Source organism: Episyrphus balteatus, chromosome 3 (assembly GCF_945859705.1).
Source record: "Episyrphus balteatus chromosome 3, idEpiBalt1.1, whole genome shotgun sequence".
Taxonomy (NCBI): Eukaryota; Metazoa; Arthropoda; class Insecta; order Diptera; family Syrphidae; genus Episyrphus; species Episyrphus balteatus.
This window is the reverse complement of record NC_079136.1, coordinates 127,445,818-127,468,107: the sequence shown is the minus strand read 5'-3', so window position 1 is coordinate 127,468,107 and position 22,290 is coordinate 127,445,818. Positions and strand designations below refer to the sequence as shown.

Sequence of the window (22,290 nt, the reverse complement as noted above, 5' to 3'; positions counted from 1 at the left end):
TTTTTATCTAAACGGGCAGGCCTTTTCACAGTGAACTCATATCTTTGAATAAAAACTTGTTTCGAGACTTTGGTCCGACTTTTGTCCCGTTGTATATAAAATTTTATCTGACGCACTAACTATGGAACAACTTTCTTCTAGTAGGTATTCTAGAAGGAATCGCATAATGGACACCTGATGAAGACAATGTTTTGCAAACAAAATTACAAATTTGCGTTTTATATATAACAAAAAAACAATGTCTAAATTTTCAAGGGCACATTCAGAGACATAGTGGGTAGACCAATCGCATCCAGACTTTTTTGTTATGCTGACATACAACCTAGTCTGACTAATAAAATACCTATCAGCATTTGTTTCTGCCATACCTTGTACATTGACCCCTCGTTGATTATAATAAATTTATCAAATTTCCAAATCAGAGCATTTTGCTGACTGTTTACATTAACAGGTTTCTTATAAAACAAAACATAAATTTAGGCCTATCATTTGTCTTATGAATAAATTATGTAGATATTTTTTGATCTACATAAATTAATTAAGGTATATTGAACTAAGCTTTGAAAATTTACAAGGGAACTAGTCTATAAAACAAGATCGTAGTAAATTCTTCTTCGTTTATTAGAATTATCATATTATATAGGTCATTTGAATACACTACGTTTTAAAGCTTGGTAAAGATTGTTTATTTAACAGGAAAAAAAATGTAAGATTTGCTGCTTAGGGCTAAGAGCTCTAGAAAAGGGAGCTGCTCAAAAAGATTCTTTGCGACAAAAACGAAAAACTGAACCTAATTTTATGTACAGCACTGTAAATTAACATGGCTCTATTTGTAGATTATGAATAAACAAAACCTTATAAAATATTCAAAAAATGATTCTTGATATATAAGGATTTTGGTATTAAAGGCTGATGGACCTCAAGTCTTCCAAATCTAAATGACGTTTGTAACCAGTTCTTAGCACGAAACCACATGGCATAATTTAACATAATTATTCGAACCCATGTATGTAAAGGTAACAGTTGATAAGTATTAGTGCTTTAACTATAATTAGTTACTCGTGCCCTGGGAAGAATCTTGAAAAAATATTGGCAAAGATTTAGCGCATTAGAAGATATATTATGCACAAAAAAATTTATATAAAAGAAGTTTTCTAAGATTACCGCGCGCAGAAGAATCAAAATGAAAGCAGTGATCGGTTTGCTAATTTTAGGTAAGCTTTTGATATAAAAAAAGCCAATTACGAAATATTTGTTAAAATTTTATTAATTTAATTCCAGCTTCAGCTATAATTCTTGTTTCTGCTCAGATAGAAGGAAGAACTTTTGGATTATTTAAGAAAAAACCAGCAACAACGAAAAAACCAGCATCACAAATAATATGGAAAACACCAAGTCAAGTGCGGCCTTACATTCAAAAATATTACCCGAATCCTAAATACCCAAGTGCAGCTATTCAACCGTATTATCAACCATCGAAAGGATGTATATGTTTACCGGGACTTCCTGGACCACCTGGTGCTATGGGTGTGCCGGGGACAACAGGAAGACCAGGAGTGAAAGGAGGAAGAGGAGATGACGGTTTTATAGGTTATAAGGGAAAAAATGGCGAAAGAGGTTTAAAAGGAGATCGTGGTGCTAGAGGACTTGCAGGAAGTAAAGGAATCCAAGGTGAAGATGGAGAAAAAGGTCAAAAAGGAATAAGAGGATCGGAAGGACAAGCAGGAAGGAAAGGAATGAAAGGCAGAAGAGGACAGGTAGGGTCAAGAGGAATGATTGGTCAAACAGGGGCTATTGGACCATCCGGTAAAATGGGAACTACAACACCAGAACCAACAACTACTACTACAACCACAGAGCCCACAACAACAACTACTACAACAGAGCCCACAACAACGACAACAACTACAACCACAGAGCCCACAACAACAACTACTACAACAGAGCCCACAACAACAACTACTACAACAGAGCCTACAACAACGACAACAACCACAACCACAGAGCCCACAACAACAACTACTACAACAGAGCCCACAACAACAACTACAACTACAGAACCAACAACTACTACTACAACCACAACAACAACTACAACTACAGAACCAACAACTACTACTACAACCACAGAGCCCACAACAACAACTACTACAACAGAGCCCACAACAACGACAACAACCACAGAGCCCACAACAACAACTACTACAACAGAGCCCACGACAACAACTACAACTACAGAACCAACAACTACTACTACAACCACAGAGCCCACAACAACAACTACTACAACAGAGCCCACAACAACAACTACAACTACAGAACCAACAACTACTACTACAACCACAACAACAACTACAACTACAGAACCAACAACTACTACTACAACCACAGAGCCCACAACAACAACTACTACAACAGAGCCCACAACAACGACAACAACCACAGAGCCCACAACAACAACTACTACAACAGAGCCCACGACAACAACTACAACTACAGAACCAACAACTACTACTACAACCACAGAGCCCACAACAACAACTACTACAACAGAGCCCACAACAACAACTACTACAACAGAGCCCACGACAACAACTACTACAACAGAGCCCACAACAACGACAACAACCACAACCACAGAGCCCACAACAACAACTACTACAACAGAGCCCACAACAACAACTACTACAACAGAGCCCACGACAACAACTACTACAACAGAGCCCACAACAACGACAACCACTACAGAACCAACAACTACTACAACAACCACAGAGCCCACAACAACAACTACAACTACAGAACCAACAACTACTACTACAACCACAGAGCCTACAACAACAACTACTACAACAGAGCCCACAACAACAACTACAACTACAGAACCAACAACTACTACTACAACCACAGAGCCCACAACAACAACTACTACAACAGAGCCCACAACAATGACAACAACCACAACCAAAGAGCCCACAACAACAACTACTACAACAGAGCCCACAACAACAACTACTACAACAGAGCCCACGACAACAACTACTACAACAGAGCCCACAACAACGACAACCACTACAGAACCAATAACTACTACAACAACCACAGAGCCCACAACAACAACTACAACTACAGAACCAACAACTACTACTACAACCACAGAGCCTACAACAACAACTACTACAACAGAGCCCACAACAACAACTACTACAACAGAGCCCACAACAACTTCAACAACTACAACCACAGAGCCCACAACAACAACTACTACAACAGAGACCACAACAACGACAACAACTACAACCACAGAGCCCACAACAACAACTACTACAACAGAGCCCACAACAACTACTACAACAGAGCCCACGACAACAACTACTACAACAGAGCCCACAACAACGACAACAAGTACAGAACCAACAACTACTACTACAACCACAGAGCCCACAACAACAACTACTACAACAGAACCCACAACAACGACAACAACTACAACCACAGAGCCCACAACAACAACTACTACAACAGAGCCCACAACAACGACAACCACTACAGAACCAACAACTACTACCACAACCACAGAGCCCACAACAACAACTACTACAACAGAGCCCACGACAACAACTACAACTACAGAACCAACAACTACTACTACAACCACAGTGCCCACAACAACAACTACTACAACAGAGCCCACAACAACAACTACAACTACAGAACCAACAACTACTACTACAACCACAGAGCCCACAACAACAACTACTACAACAGAGCCCACAACAACGACAACAACCACAACCACAGAGCCCACAACAACAACTACTACAACAGAGCCCACAACAACAACTACAACTACAGAACCAACAACTACTACAACAACCACAGAGCCCACAACCACAACTACAACTACAGAACCAACAACTACTACTACAACCACAGAGCCAACAACAACAACTACTACAACAGAACCCACAACAACGACAACAACTACAGAACCAACAACTACTACTACAACCACAGAGCCCACAACAACAACTACTACAACAGAACCCACAACAACGACAACAACTACAACCACAGAGCCCACAACAACAACTACTACAACAGAGCCCACGACAACAACTACAACTACAGAACCAACAACTACTACTACAACCACAGTGCCCACAACAACAACTACTACAACAGAGCCCACAACAACAACTACAACTACAGAACCAACAACTACTACTACAACCACAGAGCCCACAACAACAACTACTACAACAGAGCCCACAACAACGACAACAACCACAACCACAGAGCCCACAACAACAACTACTACAACAGAGCCCACAACAACAACTACAACTACAGAACCAACAACTACTACAACAACCACAGAGCCCACAACCACAACTACAACTACAGAACCAACAACTACTACTACAACCACAGAGCCAACAACAACAACTACTACAACAGAACCCACAACAACGACAACAACTACAGAACCAACAACTACTACTACAACCACAGAGCCCACAACAACAACTACTACAACAGAACCCACAACAACGACAACAACTACAACCACAGAGCCCACAACAACAACTACTACAACAGAGCCCACAACAACGACAACCACTACAGAACCAACAACTACTACAACAACCACAGAGCCCACAACAACAACTACAACTACAGAACAAACAACTACTACTACAACCACAGAGCCCACAACAACAACTACTACAACAGAGCCCACAACAACAACTACAACTACAGAACCAACAACTACTACAACAACCACAGAGCCCACAACAACAACTACAACTACAGAACCAACAACTACTACTACAACCACAGAGCCCACAACAACAACTACTACAACAGAGCCCACAACAACGACAACAACTACAGAACCAACAACTACTACTACAACCACAGAGCCCACAACAACAACTACTACAACAGAATCCACAACAACGACAACAACTACAACCACAGAGCCCACAACAACAACTACAACCACAGAGCCCACAACAACAACTACTACAACAGAGCCCACAACAACAACTACAACTACAGAACCAACAACTACTACTACAACCACAGAGCCCACAACAACAACTACTACAACAGAGCCCACAACAACGACAACAACTACAGAACCAACAACTACTACTACAACCACAGAGCCCACAACAACAACTACTACAACAGAACCCACAACAACGACAACAACTACAACCACAGAGCCCACAACAACAACTACTACAACAGAGCCCACAACAACGACAACCACTACAGAACCAACAACTACTACAACAACCACAGAGCCCACAACAACAACTACAACTACAGAACCAACAACTACTACTACAACCACAGAGCCCACAACAACAACTACTACAACAGAGCCCACAACAACAACTACAACTACAGAACCAACAACTACTACAACAACCACAGAGCCCACAACAACAACTACAACTACAGAACCAACAACTACTACTACAACCACAGAGCCCACAACAACGACAACAACTACAGAACCAACAACTACTACTACAACCACAGAGCCCACAACAACAACTACTACAACAGAGCCCACAACAACAACTACAACTACAGAACCAACAACTACTACAACAACCACAGAGCCCACAACAACAACTACAACTACAGAACCAACAACTACTACTACAACCACAGAGCCCACAACAACAACTACTACAACAGAGCCCACAACAACGACAACAACTACAGAACCAACAACTACTACTACAACCACAGAGCCCACAACAACGACAACAACTACAGAACCAACAACTACTACTACAACCACAGAGCCCACAACAACAACTACTACAACAGAGCCCACAACAACAACTACAACTACAGAACCAACAACTACTACAACAACCACAGAGCCCACAACAACAACTACAACTACAGAACCAACAACTACTACTACAACCACAGAGCCCACAACAACAACTACTACAACAGAGCCCACAACAACGACAACAACTACAGAACCAACAACTACTACAACAACCACAGAGCCCACAACAACAACTACAACTACAGAACCAACAACTACTACTACAACCACAGAGCCCACAACAACAACTACTACAACAGAGCCCACAACAACAACTACAACTACAGAACCAACAACTACTACAACAACCACAGAGCCCACAACAACAACTACAACTACAGAACCAACAACTACTACTACAACCACAGAGCCCACAACAACGACAACAACTACAGAACCAACAACTACTACTACAACCACAGAGCCCACAACAACAACTACTACAACAGAGCCCACAACAACAACTACAACTACAGAACCAACAACTACTACAACAACCACAGAGCCCACAACAACAACTACAACTACAGAACCAACAACTACTACTACAACCACAGAGCCCACAACAACAACTACTACAACAGAGCCCACAACAACGACAACCACTACAGAACCAACAACTACTACAACAACCACAGAGCCCACAACAACAACTACAACTACAGAACCAACAACTACTACTACAACCACAGAGCCCACAACAACAACTACTACAACAGAGCCCACAACAACAACTACAACTACAGAACCAACAACTACTACAACAACCACAGAGCCCACAACAACAACTACAACTACAGAACCAACAACTACTACTACAACCACAGAGCCCACAACAACAACTACTACAACAGAGCCCACAACAACGACAACAACTACAGAACCAACAACTACTACTACAACCACAGAGCCCACAACAACAACTACTACAACAGAACCCACAACAACGACAACAACTACAACCACAGAGCCCACAACAACAACTACTACAACAGAGCCCACAACAACGACAACAACTACAGAACCAACAACTACTACTACAACCACAGAGCCCACAACAACAACTACTACAACAGAACCCACAACAACGACAACAACTACAACCACAGAGCCCACAACAACAACTACTACAACAGAGCCCACAACAACGACAACAACTACAGAACCAACAACTACTACTACAACCACAGAGCCCACAACAACAACTACTACAACAGAGCCCACAACAACGACAACAACTACAGAACCAACAACTACTACTACAACCACAGAGCCCACAACAACAACTACTACAACAGAGCCCACAACAACAACTACAACTACAGAACCAACAACTACTACAACAACCACAGAGCCCACAACAACAACTACAACTACAGAACCAACAACTACTACTACAACCACAGAGCCCACAACAACAACTACTACAACAGAGCTTACAACAACGACAACAACTACAGAACCAACAACTACTACTACAACCACAGAGCCCACAACAACAACTACTACAACAGAACCCACAACAACGACAACAACTACAACCACAGAGCCCACAACAACAACTACTACAACAGAGCCCACAACAACGACAACCACTACAGAACCAACAACTACTACAACAACCACAGAGCCCACAACAACAACTACTACAACAGAGCCCACAACAACGACAACAACTACAACCACAGATCTAACAACAACAACTACTACAACAGAGCCCACAACAACGACAACAACTACAACCACAGAGCCCACAACAACAACTACAACCACAGAGCCCACAACAACAACTACAGCAACAGAGCCCACAACAACAACTACTACAACAGAGCCCACAACAACAACTACTACAACAGAGCCCACAACAACAACTACTACAACAGAGCCCACAACAACGACAACCACTACAGAACCAACAACTACTACAACAACCACAGAGCCCACAACAACAACTACTACAACAGAGCCCACAACAACAACTACTACAACAGAGCCCACAACAACAACTACTACAACAGAGCCCACAACAACAACTACTACAACAGAGCCCACAACAACAACTACGACAACAGAGCCCACAACTACGACTACAACAACTACAACATCTACCACTACTAGGACTCCCCTTATAGACGTAACGATAAGTTTAGATTCAACAACAACAACAACAGAATCAACATCAACGACTACAACAACGGATCCTACAACAAGGACAACAACAACGGAGCCACAACAACGGAAGAGCCAAATAACTGGACAGCTATTATAGACAATAATTAATTAGGACAGAACAATGTATTCTCAAATCTTAAATGCAAATACATAAATATTGTATAAACACTTATTACAGCTTAAAGGTTTTAATGAATTGGAAAACATTTATTGCTTTCATTGTTTCTAATGGCTGAAGTTACCGTCCTTTGAGCTATTCCGAATAGAAAATTTTATTTACAAATAAGTTTATTCGTATGTATATATTTGTATATATTTTCTTTTTTGGGATTCTAATCGAAAATAGGTATTTTTCGTCTTGATTTTTAAAATTTTTCACCTGCTTGAAAAATTGTTTCATTTTAGTTTTCTTTTTGCTATTGGTCCAGAATCTGCTACTATTTGTTTTATATTTTTGAGAGAAAGTGTTCAGCGATTGAAATAACTTAACTTAGATTAAGAACACATGTGATGAACAAATGATGGTTCCTCTGCTACCAGGACATCGAATGTGGAAACGCTTTCAGAACTAATTTGGAGCTCCTGTAAACTTACAATGTTTTCGAACTAAACCAAGAAAAAACGTTTACTACAAAATAGCTCGACACAAGTTCAGGGTTTCCATTTGAAATCGAAGTTGAGATATAAAAAGATTTAAATTGAAAAGGTAGAAATCAAAAAGAGTTATATTAAGAAGTAACATACAAGCTCAAGAAGAGTCGATTATGGGTCAAGAACTATATTGCTTGACAACAAATAATGTTATTATTTTTATGAGAGTACATATTACCGTAAGTAAATAATTTTACACTTGCACCCTATAGGTGATTTTAAAAGACCTTTAAAGGATCCAAAACTAGTTTTCTACATTTCTGTGTTAAAATTCAAATTTTTTCTTTAAAAGATTTTAAATTTCGTTCTAATTGCCCACACTTTATTAAAAATTTTGCAATTCCAATTTTTTTTTTTATTTTTTCTAGACCATTTACCTGTGTTGACTCATTAGTCTTCAAGGTCTGTAACCAGTTTAAATTAAAAAAATGTAGTTATATTTGCATATCTCGAAATCGCATAATTTAACATAATTTGGGTCAATTATTTTTAGTTTTATCTTCATATCAGAAATATTTGATTTTTTTGTTAAAAAAAAAAAACAACCGTTACAGATGTCAATCCCCTTTATCGTCATGAATGTGATCGTGAACTAAGAAAAAAAAAAAATCCAATAAATTTCTATAAAAGAAGTTCTTTAGGCCTATCGAACCGCAGAAAGTCAAAAATGAAAGAAGTGATCGGTTTGTTAATTTTAGGTAAGAATTTGATTTTCAAACAAAAAATAGACTTTTTAATAATTTTTTTTCTCTATTTCTAGCTTCAGCTTTATTTGCTGCTTTCGCGCAGATTCAAGAAAGGACTATTAGTTTGCAAAAAGAAACTAAGAAAAAACCATTATCAGAAATAGTATGGAAAACACCGGGTGCAATTCAACCTTACATTCAGAAATACTACCCCAATCCAAGTGTTCCTTCTGGTCATTATTACCAACCGGATAAAGGATGTATTTGCATTCCTGGTCCTCCGGGACCACCTGGTCCTATGGGCTCACCGGGTTCGACAGGAAGGCCTGGTACCACAGGTAGACGAGGTGATAATGGTTTGGTTGGTTATGACGGAAAAAAAGGTGATAAAGGTTTTAAGGGAGATCGTGGGCAAACAGGATACAAAGGAAGAAAAGGAACTATGGGATATGAAGGAGAAAAGGGTCAAAAAGGAGACAAAGGTTCGGAAGGACAAAAAGGAAGTAAAGGAAGAACGGGGACAAGAGGAAACCCAGGATTCAGAGGAGTAACTGGTGCAGTAGGGGCTTTGGGGCCAGAAGGTCCTATGGCAACGACTACGACAACAACAACAACAACAGAACCCACAACAACGACAACAACTACAACTACAGAGCCTACAACTACAACCACAACAACAGAACCCACAACAACGACCACAACAACAGAGCCAACAACAACAACCACAACAACAGAACCCACAACAACGACTACAACAACAGAGCCGACAACAACAACTACAACAACAGAACCCACAACAACGACAACAACTACAACTACAGAGCCTACAACAACAACCACAACAACGACCACAACAACAGAGCCAACAACAACAACCACAACAACAGAACCCACAACAACGACAACAACTACAACTACAGAGCCGACAACAACAACTACAACAACAGAACCCACAACAACGACAACAACTACAACTACAGAGCCTACAACTACAACCACAACAACAGAACCCACAACAACGACCACAACAACAGAGCCAACAACAACAACCACAACAACAGAACCCACAACAACGACTACAACTACAGAGCCGACAACAACAACTACAACAACAGAACCCACAACAACGACAACAACTACAACTACAGAGCCTACAACTACAACCACAACAACAGAACCCACAACAACGACCACAACAACAGAGCCAACAACAACAACCACAACAACAGAACCCACAACAACGACTACAACAACAGAGCCGACAACAACAACTACAACAACAGAACCCACAACAACGACAACAACTACAACTACAGAGCCTACAACAACAACCACAACAACGACCACAACAACAGAGCCAACAACAACAACCACAACAACAGAACCCACAACAACGACAACAACTACAACTACAGAGCCGACAACAACAACTACAACAACAGAACCCACAACAACGACAACAACTACAACTACAGAGCCTACAACTACAACCACAACAACAGAACCCACAACAACGACTACAACAACAGAGCCGACAACAACAACTACAACAACAGAACCCACAACAACTACCACAACAACAGAGCCAACAACAACAACCACAACAACAGAACCCACAACAACAACTACAACAACAGAGCCGACAACAACGACTACAACAACAGAGCCAACAACTACTACTACAACAACGGAGCCCACAACAACGACTACAACAACAACAACAACAACGACGACAACACCTACTCCTGTTATAAATGTTGATGTAGTTTAGATGCTTACAACAAAATTATGTACCTATACTTTTCTTGAAATAAAAACGTCAAAGAATTTTACTCTAATTTGTTTTAATCTTTCTTAAGAGCCCGATCCATTTTGTGAGTCAAATACTTTAAACGTCGACGTTCCGGTTTTTTTCATACAAAAACTCTGTCCAAAGCGTTGGTCTGGGACAGCCATAACTTTTGGATTTAGATGTTTCACTCCTAGGCCCGGTGCACATTGCGTTTTTTGTATGCATGAAGCAGTCATTTGAGTCTACAGGAATCACACATAAGTGCGGTGACGCAGCGGTGTTTTCGAAACCTGCTTTGCAGCAACGTCAACGCATTTGTATTAGATTACTGTATAAACAAATTACTGCGTCATACGTTAAAAAAAAACTTAAAACTTAGTGTGCACCGGCCCTTATCTGTAGTTTTATCTCTTGAAAATTTAAAGTAGGTAGGTTCAGACATTTTAATACATATGTTTTCAAAGACATCTTCCTTAAAATCTAAATCAATTGCAATTGAATTGCAGATTGTTCACATTTTTTATTGCAGTGCTGTCTTCCTTTTAAATTCAAAACAAATTGATTTTGATTTTACACACAAAATCAACAAAAGTAGAAAAAATAAATAAAATCAAACAATTTGTGTGTAGATACTACTTCTATCTACCTTACCGACAATCATCCATTAGCGAGATGCATCTACCGGGAATCTTCTTTCAAAAACGATAAAAAGTAAAAAAAAAAAAAAAAAAAACAACTTGAAAAATCAAGGTTTGAAACTGGTAAAAAGACAACCTCCCTTAAACTCCCAATAAAACTCACTTACAGTTACAGTTATACTGGAGTGAATAGAGATTCTCAAAAGGAATAAAATATATACCTTACGGGACTTTAATAGCAAAAAAAGATAAGAAGAAAAAAAACGGTAAGAAGTTCTAACATTGAACAAGCCAGTTGAGTAAAAATATAACCAAAAAAAAAAACAGTTTTCTTCTATTCAACCAAAATGCATGCGTTATGTGTCATCACGTATCCTTATTGTCGTCTTGACTTGGAGCCATCCACAGAACATACGCAAGCCTCCAGCATACGAAAATATGTGCTGAATCAGCAGCCAGACATGATGGCGGGTTCGGCATACTACAAGAAGTATTACCTGGGTAACAGTTTTTATTTTTTTTTTTTGCTGTGAGAATGTCTTCAAACTTTGATTCCATTTGGGTGGAAGTAATTCGAACGGAAGGCTATAATCCCACCACAAAAATCATGGGCCATCATGATGTGTGTATGTCGTTCTTCCTGTTCATCTAACCAGACCAGATGTGCGGTATCTATACAAGAGTAAAACTATCAAACGAAATGTTTTGTGAAGTTTTCTTTTTGAAAATGTTCAATTGAATTGCAGACAGTGTCGTCACACCAGCCACCACTGCTTCGTGTCGTCATATCAACGAATAAAATGCATTTATCCTTGAAAATTGAAAAGAACACAGAAAATGGAGAATACCAAACGTGCTTTCTGTTAAGGTTTTTCCTTAGCCAACTATAAGTCTGTGAAAGTACCCATTATCAGGAATTATGATCGATTGAAATAATTGAAATATGTGTTTAATAGGAGTAGAAAGTAGTAGAAGAATGAAAAAAGGAGTAGAATTAGGAGTGAAAGTAGGAATAGGAGTAGAAAAGGAATACAATTTAAGAATCACTCAATCCGAATGAGAATACAAAAATATGGGAGTAGCAATTTTTATGACGCATGACTACAGTATTCATTCACAATGATAAATGTTACCACTCTAGCTGTGACGCTGCTGGAAAAAAGACTATAAGGTTTCCAAAACCGCAGCGTCCCTTGCGTCTGATTCCCATGAAATCAAATGGCTGCGTCATGGAGTGCAAAAAGTAATAGATGTATTAAAAAAAAAAAATATATGATGGTAATAGTTGCGTTACTGAAGACTGAGAATAAGGTCACTCCGAGATCGTAGTACTAGATCGGCTAATCAGCTCACCTCACCTCCAAAATGGGGAAATGGTAAGCTTCTATTAGTATTTTTAGCGACTTTCAATTAAATGTTTCTTCATTGAAATCAATCGCATTCCTACATATCTGTACGTCCATTGGTTATAGAGTTTGTGACGGTGAACTAAATTGCTTCAACAGCGCCATCTACAAGTAAGAACCATGAACTAACCCCAAAATTATAGCTGCGTTCCTTTGGAAATATTTATCTACTTTTTAGTACTTAAAACTACTTTTATCTACTTTGCTATACTGAAAAAGTAGTTCAAAGCAGCTTTAAGTACTTAAAAGTAGATAAATATTTCCAAAGGAACGCAGCTTATATAAATTAAAAACAAGTTCCAAAACTACTCAAGCACACCACGGGGAAATATTAGTCATATTCGAGGAAATGTTTACTGGATCTCGCACCATTAATCGAGTTGAATCTAAAGTAAGCATGTGCCATTATCCATAAATAGCTCATAAACAAGGAAAATCCCTGTGGATCATTTGACATCATTTGTGTAGACCAAAAACAAAAATCAATTAACTTAGCTTTCCGAAAAAAAAAAACCAACAAATCTGTCAATAATATATGCTTTATGTCTCGACAAGTTTGTCTCAAGGGTACCTTCAAAATTTAAGATTGTTTATGATTTCTTTTAACCTCAATATCCTGTCTATATACAACCAATCAATTCACATATCAACTCTCTCTCTCAAATAATTGGCAGTCTAATTAACGAGTGCTTATTCCTTGGAGAATTCACAAACACCTAATCATAATTCATATATAGCAAAAATAAACTTCCACCTTGTGTTGACGATAAACTTTCATTATCCATTGTCATATAGTCAGTCATGGTTTATCCATCGGAAATGCGAGTATTGAGTGCTTTGAATGGCCAACTATCAACTGGAAGGTCCTTAAAGAAAAATAACAACAACAACGACAATGATGTTCGAATCTTGATTAGGACATTTTATACTCGAAATAGTATTCATGCTATCAATAACTTTCTTCGAGAATCAACTGGAATCTATGAAAGGTAGATATACAAAAGTTAAAGACTTTTAACACCTCTTTCAATCGATTTAAAAAACCTAGATCAACATGGTTCATCGTTTGGACAATAACTGTGATAGGCTTGTTGTATGTGAGTATGATTCTGTCACAACGTTACAGAGAAGGAACTTTCCAAACGGTTGTTGCTAGCACAACTTATCCGGTCTACCAGATATCCTTCCCAACCATCATAATTTGCAATACAAACCGTTTGAATTGGAAACGTCTTGAAGCCGCTCAAGAACGATTTCTTCCCGGCGAAACAGATAAACAAAAACTTGACCTTTTCGCTCGGTTTGCGGCCATTTTTAATGAAATGGCATTTGGAAAATTCGAAATGATTGGAAATGTGTCTGATCAACCTTTGCAAATTTTGGATGGGATTAATTTTACAAAAGTCGTCACTTTTATGACATGGACTTGTGAGGAGTTTTTGGCAAATTGCCAATGGAGATATGATAACTTCGAGTGTTGTGATGAATTTGAGCTGCAAAAGAGTGAAATTGGTTTGTGTTTTGCTTTTAATGGATTGCATAGTGAACGATCGAAGAAACGACAGAAAGCTGATAAATTTTATCCTTATCATAATTCGAATTATGGACCGAAAAGTGGATTGCAAGTGAGATTGATGATTAGACCCGAAGATCATGTGCCGGTTAGTGATTTTGACAAAGGAATTCTTGTGAGTTTGATGTGATGATGAAAGTGAAGATGGAGAGATGTAATTTAGGATTGATGTTGTTTTTGTGTAGGTTACAATCCATGAACCACCAGTTTGGTCTACAGATGCATATTTTATTCCATGGAAAACGGAGACTTCGGTGGAAGTTGATCCAGTGATTTACTTTTATGATGAAGACACTAGAGTTGTCAAATCGGGATTGAGGAAATGTGTTTTTGAAGTAAGTAATTGAGTTGAAGAAACTTACCGATATTTTTCCTTTAAATTGAGATTTTGATGGAATGGATGCATTTTTCAATTATATTGAGTTTTAAATTTTTTTCTTCATCTGTTCCATCATAACATCTAAACCACTTATCCTATTTTGACAATTAAGCTATCGTTGGGATCGGTATATCTGTCCGCTGGTTATGGAATTTGTGACGTTACATTGAATGTGGTTTCGCCCCAAAAATTGGGTTAGTTTTTGTTTGGGAAAACATTTCAAGGCGTCACAAAGAGCCAGTTTTAAACGCTTAAATTTGTAAGCGGTTGTGTTCACATGTGTATTTCGCACTCTTTGAGTATCAAAATTTTGATGGAGCAGTGAGAATTGACCAGTACCAATCTGTTTCAATTGTGATAAATGGTTTTGAATACGTTGAATAAAGAACTGAGTATTGATATTGACTCCTTGTACCATTTGTTAAACTGTTTTTTTTTTTGGCAAAAATTAGTTCCTTTTCAATTTTAAAGTTCAAGTGACCTCAACCTCAACTTCAAAGCGTTTCGCCCAGGTACGACAGTGAGCGAAACGCTTTGGAGTTGAAGTCGCTTGAACTTTAAAATTGAATTATATTCAATAGCTCCACCCAAAGGATCAAAAAACGATTACACACAAAATCAACTTTACCGCAGATTTTTTTGGACTTATCACGAATTTTCTTTATTTCCCCAAAAAAAAAAAACACCCTGTCACCTAAACTTATTTTATGAAGTCTCTTTATTTTTGGTTTCTATTCAAAATGTTACTTAAGTTCCAAATTTCATTTAGGTAACCCATCTCTTTTTCCTTTTATACAAAAAAAAACACCCTTTTGACAATGATCTTATAGGTCCTTTAGATTCTTAGTTACAATCACAAATGTAACATAATTTCTGAATTTGAATAAAGTATCATCATTATTATTAGGTAGGTACTTAGTTTTTGCAATAAACATACATTTTCTATACAACTAAAAAAAAAACACCCTTTCATACGAAAAAATGTGAAGACTTCTTATATTTATAATTCCCTTGGTGAAGACAACATATTTTATAAACTTCATGATGGCACCATTTATACCATTGATTTATGGGACTTACCGGGGATTTTCCTCATTTCCCAAACAAAAAAAACCCTATCATCTTAAATATTTTTATAGACTGCTTATATTCTTTATTTCTGCCGTTAATGAAAATGTTTACTACCCCAAGAAACAATTTAGCTTTCATAAGGGTCAATGCAAGCTATTTTTTGACTTTCATAACAAGAAGGACAGGTCTTATGAAAATCATTTTGACGCATTTTACCGAAATTGCATTATACTTTCCTTCACAGGTAATCCACAAGCTAATAGCTTGTGACAAACAGCTTAAAATGACCTTACAGAGGTCTTCCTGCAAAGGGTTTGTCCAAATGCACAAATCGGATTACTTGCGTAGGATTTTAAATTAAGGCCTTATAGAAGTTGTTATAGAAAATGTTGAATTTATGCATACAAAAAAAGAGAATTTATTGAATTTTATTTCATTTTTTTATTTTCTTTTGATTTTTTCTGTTTTGCATTTTCTGCATATTATTTTATTTATTTTAATTTTTTCCTATTTTGTTTCTTTACCTTTTTTGGAAATTCCACCGCTTTTTCTGTTGTTCTGAAATGATGAGAATATTATTTTAATTGAAAACACATTTTTTGAGCTACATTTTTTGAGCTAATTGAAACCTCACATTGAAATGCAATGTTTGTTTCTAATGTGTTACAAACATTGCATATCTGCAGGATAAAAACTTTGCATACTTACAAGAACCTCTTTCAACAGGTCTTATAGAGGCCTTCTGTCACTTGAAAATACAAGGCTTCTTTAGAATGGTTCAAACAGGTCTTATAAAGGTCTTCTTTAATTGATATTTACAAGGCTTCTTCTTGACACTTCTAGATAGCCTTAGGGAGACCTTCTTTCTTTCCAAAATGGATGACTTGCGTAAGTAAGCCTAAAACTAAACGTATACAAACTATAGCTTGTCGAATCAAACAAAATGGACCTTATGCAAGTAAAATTGTTACTTGGGACATTTCATCGAATTATCATTTTTGTTACAGTTTTTTTTTTTTGGTAGGTAGGTACTAATTCTGAATTTCATTTTTGCTTCTAAAAAAAAACACCCTTTCACTCAAGATAATTTTAAAGATTTCTTAGATTCTTAGTTCTCATAACAAACCGAAACTTTTTCACGAAGTTTAAAAAAAAATAAACAAAATTATGTTGTGAAACCATTCTCACACAATAACTCAATACCTAAAAAAAAAAACACCCTTTCATCAAAAATATTTGTAAGGGCTTTATGGATTTCTTGTTTTTATGTACATTTCTTCATATTTCATATGAAAAATTTACGTTATTTAATATGTAAGTCCATTATTTTCTTTGAAGTTCTTCCCTCAATAAATCCCTTAAAGTCAATCATTTCAACCTTATCGCCCCCATATTTTTTCCACCAAATCAATATTGAAACTCCTATATACCTTCTCCAATTGCCATGGTCACCATCACATTATAAAACATTATTTTTCTCAAGTAAAACTTCTACGGCCATTCAATCATCTTCAACAAGCTTCGTTCTAACAATTTCTTGTCAATCCCCAATTATTTCCGGATTTTGTCTCGATTGGCATTTACTTTTTTTTTTTGTTTCATGCAAATAACAATGACCTGTCTTCTCTCTCCCTCTCCATTTTCTTATATAGGATGAACGTAATAGTGAAGACTTCAAATCCCTACCGGGTCACGTTTACATGTATGAAAATTGCCTTTCCCAATGCCGCGCCGAGTACCTGATGCGCTACTGTAATTGCACTCTGGATTTACTTTTTCCTCAAGGTACGTAACGTACATATACAAAATGTCCTTCTTCCTTTTTTGCCATTGTCTATATATATTTACTATGGCCACTCAAATAAATCATTGATTTAACTTTGCGTTTCTCCCTTCTTCGCACAGGTAAGTATCCAGTATGTCAGGCGTCCGACTTTCTATGTATCTACAAGCATAAAGGTAAGTATACGTATACACGAGCTTAAGGCTTAAGCTTTAAGTCATCTATACAGCAGTAGACCCATCTTTTACGTTCGTTCCTACAAAACAGATTTCTTCCGGTATACAAAACGCAAAGGCGAAGACGAATACGTCTTCAACCGGCATCCGGGCATGACATGCAAGTGCTTCCGCAATTGCATCTCATTGAATTATATCAACGAAGTGCGGCCCACCTACCTGCCGGCAAATACCCTTAACAGCTCGTCCTACGTCGATCTGGATGTGTATTATCGATTCGATTCGATTGTCTTGTATCGCACAAGTTTAGTCTTTAGTTGGTTGGATTTGGTTGGTAAGAAACAAGGAGGGAGAATAATAATGAAAAACTTTTCAAATATTACTTTTTTTTTCGTCCTTTTTTGATTTCCCTTAACAGTGTCCTTTGGTGGAATTGCTGGCCTTTTTCTTGGATGTTCGCTAATTAGCGCTGTGGAAATTTTGTATTTTCTTTGTGTTGACATTCCGAAATTCTTTTATCGACGTTTAAAACGACCAAGGATCACCCCAAGGAATACTCCGTTGATAATGGTGAATCAACACCATCACCACCATCAGCAGCAGCTACAGCAACAGCAATCGTTCCAGCAACAACAGATAAAACGATGGGCCGATGGATACCACCATCTACCAAAAGTACCAAGGCAATACAATCGACAAATTTTCCATGTAAATGAAGAGAATTACCAAAAATAAAGAAAAAAAAGGACCAAAAAGAATGTATTTTTGTTGTTAGTTTCGTCCTTGTCAGCAGAGAGGGAAAGATAATTTCGCACTTCAAAACAGAATTGGAACAAATATAGTCCTGCTTGCCTCCTCTGTGTGTTTGCTTATAAAAGTGCTTAAATTAACCTTGTCTTGGGACTTGTAGTATAGTTGTCCTTCCCAGGAGACCACCTTTAAGGATTTCATTTTTTTTTTTTTTGCTCGTTGTTGTTCTTGTTGGACATTTCAAGTATACCAACAGTAAGGACCTTTTCAATTATTCATGAGAGTAGGTTCACTGAATATATGCACTTGCCAATTTGCTGAATGTCCTTTCAGACTACAATATGACTCCATTATACTCCTATATCTTGAATGAAAATTCCATATTTCTTGTGTCATAAGGACATTTTCTCTAAGTATGCAATATTTTTTTTTTCTTATATTTTTTGCAGTCAAACGCATTCATATATTTTTTTCATTCAGTCTTCAAAAGGATCTCATACACGCTGGACAACAAGAACAATGAAGTAGTTTTGAATGAAAGACAAATGAAAAAAGAAATCAAATCAGGTGCAAATGAAAGTACAATTTCCAAAGGGATTCCTATCAGATTAAATGTCGTCGTCGTTTGTTACTTTTGCCAAAAGGATCTTTAAGGACATTTTCATGTGTGGGATGTAGGAGTCCTTGAAAATGTCTTTAGTTTTTTTTTTTCTTTTTTTTTGAGGAAAGTTAAGGTATGTCTGTTTCTAAGTTACTTGAGTTTGACAAGACACACAAAAAAGGAGGAATTTTATGTCCTGAAAAGTAAACGAAGGATATTGGTGTGTTTTTCAAAGGAGATGTGAAAGAGAAAGAGAGCTAAGATTGTAGAACTTGAATTGACAGAGTCTTGAGTTTTAGTTTTTAGACGACCAAAAAAGGACTTTTTTGTTTGTTTTGTTGTTTTGTTTGTGTGTGGTTTATAGTTAGACCAATAATAGAACAAGGAACTTTTTTTTGTTCCTTTATTTGTAAGTACAAACTTGAATTGCATAGCTGAGAGACTTGTAGTTTTTCTGTTTGTTTGTTTACAAAGACAATTTACTATTGTTTACTTTTTGAGAAAAAGGACAACTTGACTATGATGATAAAGTTTTTCAACTCTCTGTCTTTCTATACATTACTTGAGAGGGTTTTGCTTTAAGTTCAGGTACTTTTTATAAGATGTGTGTCTTGTTGTTGTCTTTATTCTTTGATTGTATATTATGTGGTAATGAAAAGAAACAAGATGTTTGTTTTTTGACAAGGAGTAAATCTTTTAAGATTTGTTTTCATTAGAGGTAATTCTATGGTCTTAAAGTTTTTAAGGATGTGTATAGTTGGTCTTTTTAATCGGAATTTAAGTGAAATTAATTGGTCTTTAAGTAAATTTGTTTGTACCTATTGTTTGTTGGTATGTAGTTGGATTGTAAAATTTTAAATTTTAACAACGTAGAATAGTTGCTACGAAAAGAAAATTTATTGTTCACTCCTTGTTGTTTGACAACAATTATTTTCTTGCAACCGGGTATTTTAGTGATTGTACCTACCGAATCATTTTGTAATTTTCAGAACTTATTTAAAAATTTATTACTTTTTCGGTCTTTGTTGATTTTTTTAATAATTTTTTTATATTTCCAACTTTTCCTCATAAATTATTGAGTATCTTATTAGTTACCTATTAATAAAATTTTTTTGCACTTGACATGAATGAAATTATTATGATCATCATTAAAATGATCAAAATACGTTCGATAGAATTTAATAAAGTTTTTTCTATTGAAATAAATATTACGCATACGCCACAGTGACCCACATTTGCTTAAAAAGATGTATGTAAATACTAATTAAATACTCTCATTTATTCTTGAAAACTTATGTATGAAATAGAAACAGATAAAACAATAAAATATCCAAATTGAATTAGTAAATGTTATAAATTATTGGGGATCGGGAGTAACAATTTTCTTGGGAATTTTTTCCTTTTCTCAAAACGGCTCTTTGATTAAAAATTTTGTGTGAGCAAATAGTTAGGTTAAACTCGATAGTACCAAAAATATTTTTTTCAACCTTATAATGGTACCTGTCATAGAACCGATTTCTGTATTTCTGTCTTACTTGTATGCAATCCAACCGATTTCAATGAAATTTTTTATCAAAAGCGTTTTAGAAAGCGTAAAATAGGAAAATTAGTACATTTTTAAAAACATTCTGATAAGTTTGATAATTTTTACTTGCGATATAGGTACTATATATCAAGTTATGCATTCGTACAAAAAAAAAAAAAGTTGAGATAACATTTTTCCATGACATTACAATGCCAAAAAAGTGGGTCCCGGAAGTCCGTCTGTCGGTCTGTGTAAGGAGCTACAGCTTAAACGGATGGACCGATTAATGTCAAACTTGGTATGTAGCGTTATTTGGCGACTTTCCAGAGGGGTTTTTGGAATTAATTTTTTTGGACCGAAAATAACGGTACTTGTCATATACCGATTTTAGTAAAATTGAAATATCTCGAAAACGGCTCCAACGATTTTGTTTAAAAAATTCAAATGCTATTTTTAAGCTAAGGTCTATCTTTCAATTAAAAATTTATTTTTGAAAATGATTATTAACGGTACCTGCCATAGAACCGTTTTATTCAAATCCGATTACCTCCGAAACTCCTTATTCGATTGCAACGAAACTTTTTTTAAATAAGCATTTATATAATTTAAATATAAACCAAAAATCAAATTTCCAAAAAAATCATTTTTGGATTTAAAAAAAAAATTTTGAATTTTTTTTTGAAAAATCAAATTTTCGAAAATGGGACAATGAATTTTTTTGAAATTTTGTTTTTAGATGTTGATTAGTGATTTCTACAAAATGGCATACCAATTTTATTTTAAAACTTTTTTTCCAAAAAAATTATTTATAAAAAATTAGTTTTTTAAAATACGGCTCTAACGATTTTGAAATTTTTTTCTAAAAATGCATGTTAGTATATCATTTAAAACTGCATACTTCTTTTGGAGGGCAATTTAATTTCAGATTTTATTTTATTTAAAAAAAAAAAAAAACGAATTTTATTTTTTTTTTTAGCTATATAGTAGGTACCTACATTTTCCAAATTTCTATATAAAAAGTCTTAAAAATTTAAGCAACCTTAACTCCAAGAGCAAGTTCGTGCGACCCAGTCGTCTATTTTATTTATTTTTAATTTTGTGTTTGTGTTAACTAATATTTTCTTAAAGATAGCATTCCAATTCTTTTTTTTTTTAATGCTTGAAAATGTAGGTTCCGCCTGGTTAAAATACACATTTTTCCATGAAATGCAGCCAAGAATG

General features: G+C 36.4%; 3 protein-coding genes across 5 annotated transcripts; all 3 read left to right on the top strand.

Moving 5' to 3' along the window:
• Positions 1 to 1,183: 1,183 nt before the first annotated feature.
• LOC129915231 (uncharacterized) lies at positions 1,184 to 6,530 on the top strand (the record flags this gene model as incomplete). The annotated part of the gene is made up of 5 exons (XM_055994711.1): positions 1,184 to 1,214; positions 1,282 to 1,806; positions 2,911 to 3,405; positions 3,499 to 4,157; positions 6,507 to 6,530. Coding segments are annotated over exons 1-5 (1,734 nt in total), but the record flags the coding sequence as incomplete, so codon positions are not given.
• Positions 6,531 to 7,205: 675 nt separating this feature from the next.
• On the top strand, positions 7,206 to 11,207 carry LOC129915230 (mucin-2-like; the record flags this gene model as incomplete). Its single annotated transcript, XM_055994710.1, has 4 exons — positions 7,206 to 7,865; positions 8,217 to 8,223; positions 9,244 to 9,387; positions 9,450 to 11,207. Coding segments are annotated over 4 exons (2,508 nt in total), but the record flags the coding sequence as incomplete, so codon positions are not given.
• A 2,474-nt stretch (positions 11,208 to 13,681) lies between these two features.
• Positions 13,682 to 18,938, top strand: LOC129913025 (pickpocket protein 19-like). 3 transcript variants are annotated; one of them, XM_055991362.1, is made up of 7 exons: positions 13,701 to 14,200; positions 14,260 to 14,899; positions 14,970 to 15,119; positions 17,887 to 18,019; positions 18,140 to 18,193; positions 18,285 to 18,527; positions 18,612 to 18,938. In XM_055991362.1, exons 1-7 carry the CDS (start codon positions 14,013 to 14,015, stop codon positions 18,926 to 18,928), a joined length of 1,725 nt encoding a protein of 574 aa, XP_055847337.1. In that variant the 5' UTR covers positions 13,701 to 14,012; the 3' UTR covers positions 18,929 to 18,938. The 3 variants fall into 3 exon arrangements, with proteins under 3 accessions (XP_055847339.1, XP_055847338.1, XP_055847337.1); XM_055991364.1 differs by lacking the exon at positions 14,970 to 15,119 and having other exon boundaries at positions 13,682 to 14,200; positions 14,260 to 14,872; XM_055991363.1 differs by lacking the exon at positions 18,140 to 18,193 and having other exon boundaries at positions 13,695 to 14,200.
• Positions 18,939 to 22,290: the final 3,352 nt, after the last annotated feature.

Excerpts from the sequence above, each read along its gene's own strand:
- LOC129913025 (XM_055991362.1), top strand. The coding sequence starts at position 14,013 with ATGGTTTATCCATCGGAAATGCGAGTATTGAGTGCTTTGAATGGCCAA. Across the intron at positions 14,201-14,259 it reads TCAACTGGAATCTATGAAAG|ATCAACATGGTTCATCGTTT; the intron begins GTAGATATACAA and ends TAAAAAACCTAG. Across the intron at positions 18,194-18,284 it reads ATGTATCTACAAGCATAAAG|ATTTCTTCCGGTATACAAAA; the intron begins GTAAGTATACGT and ends CCTACAAAACAG.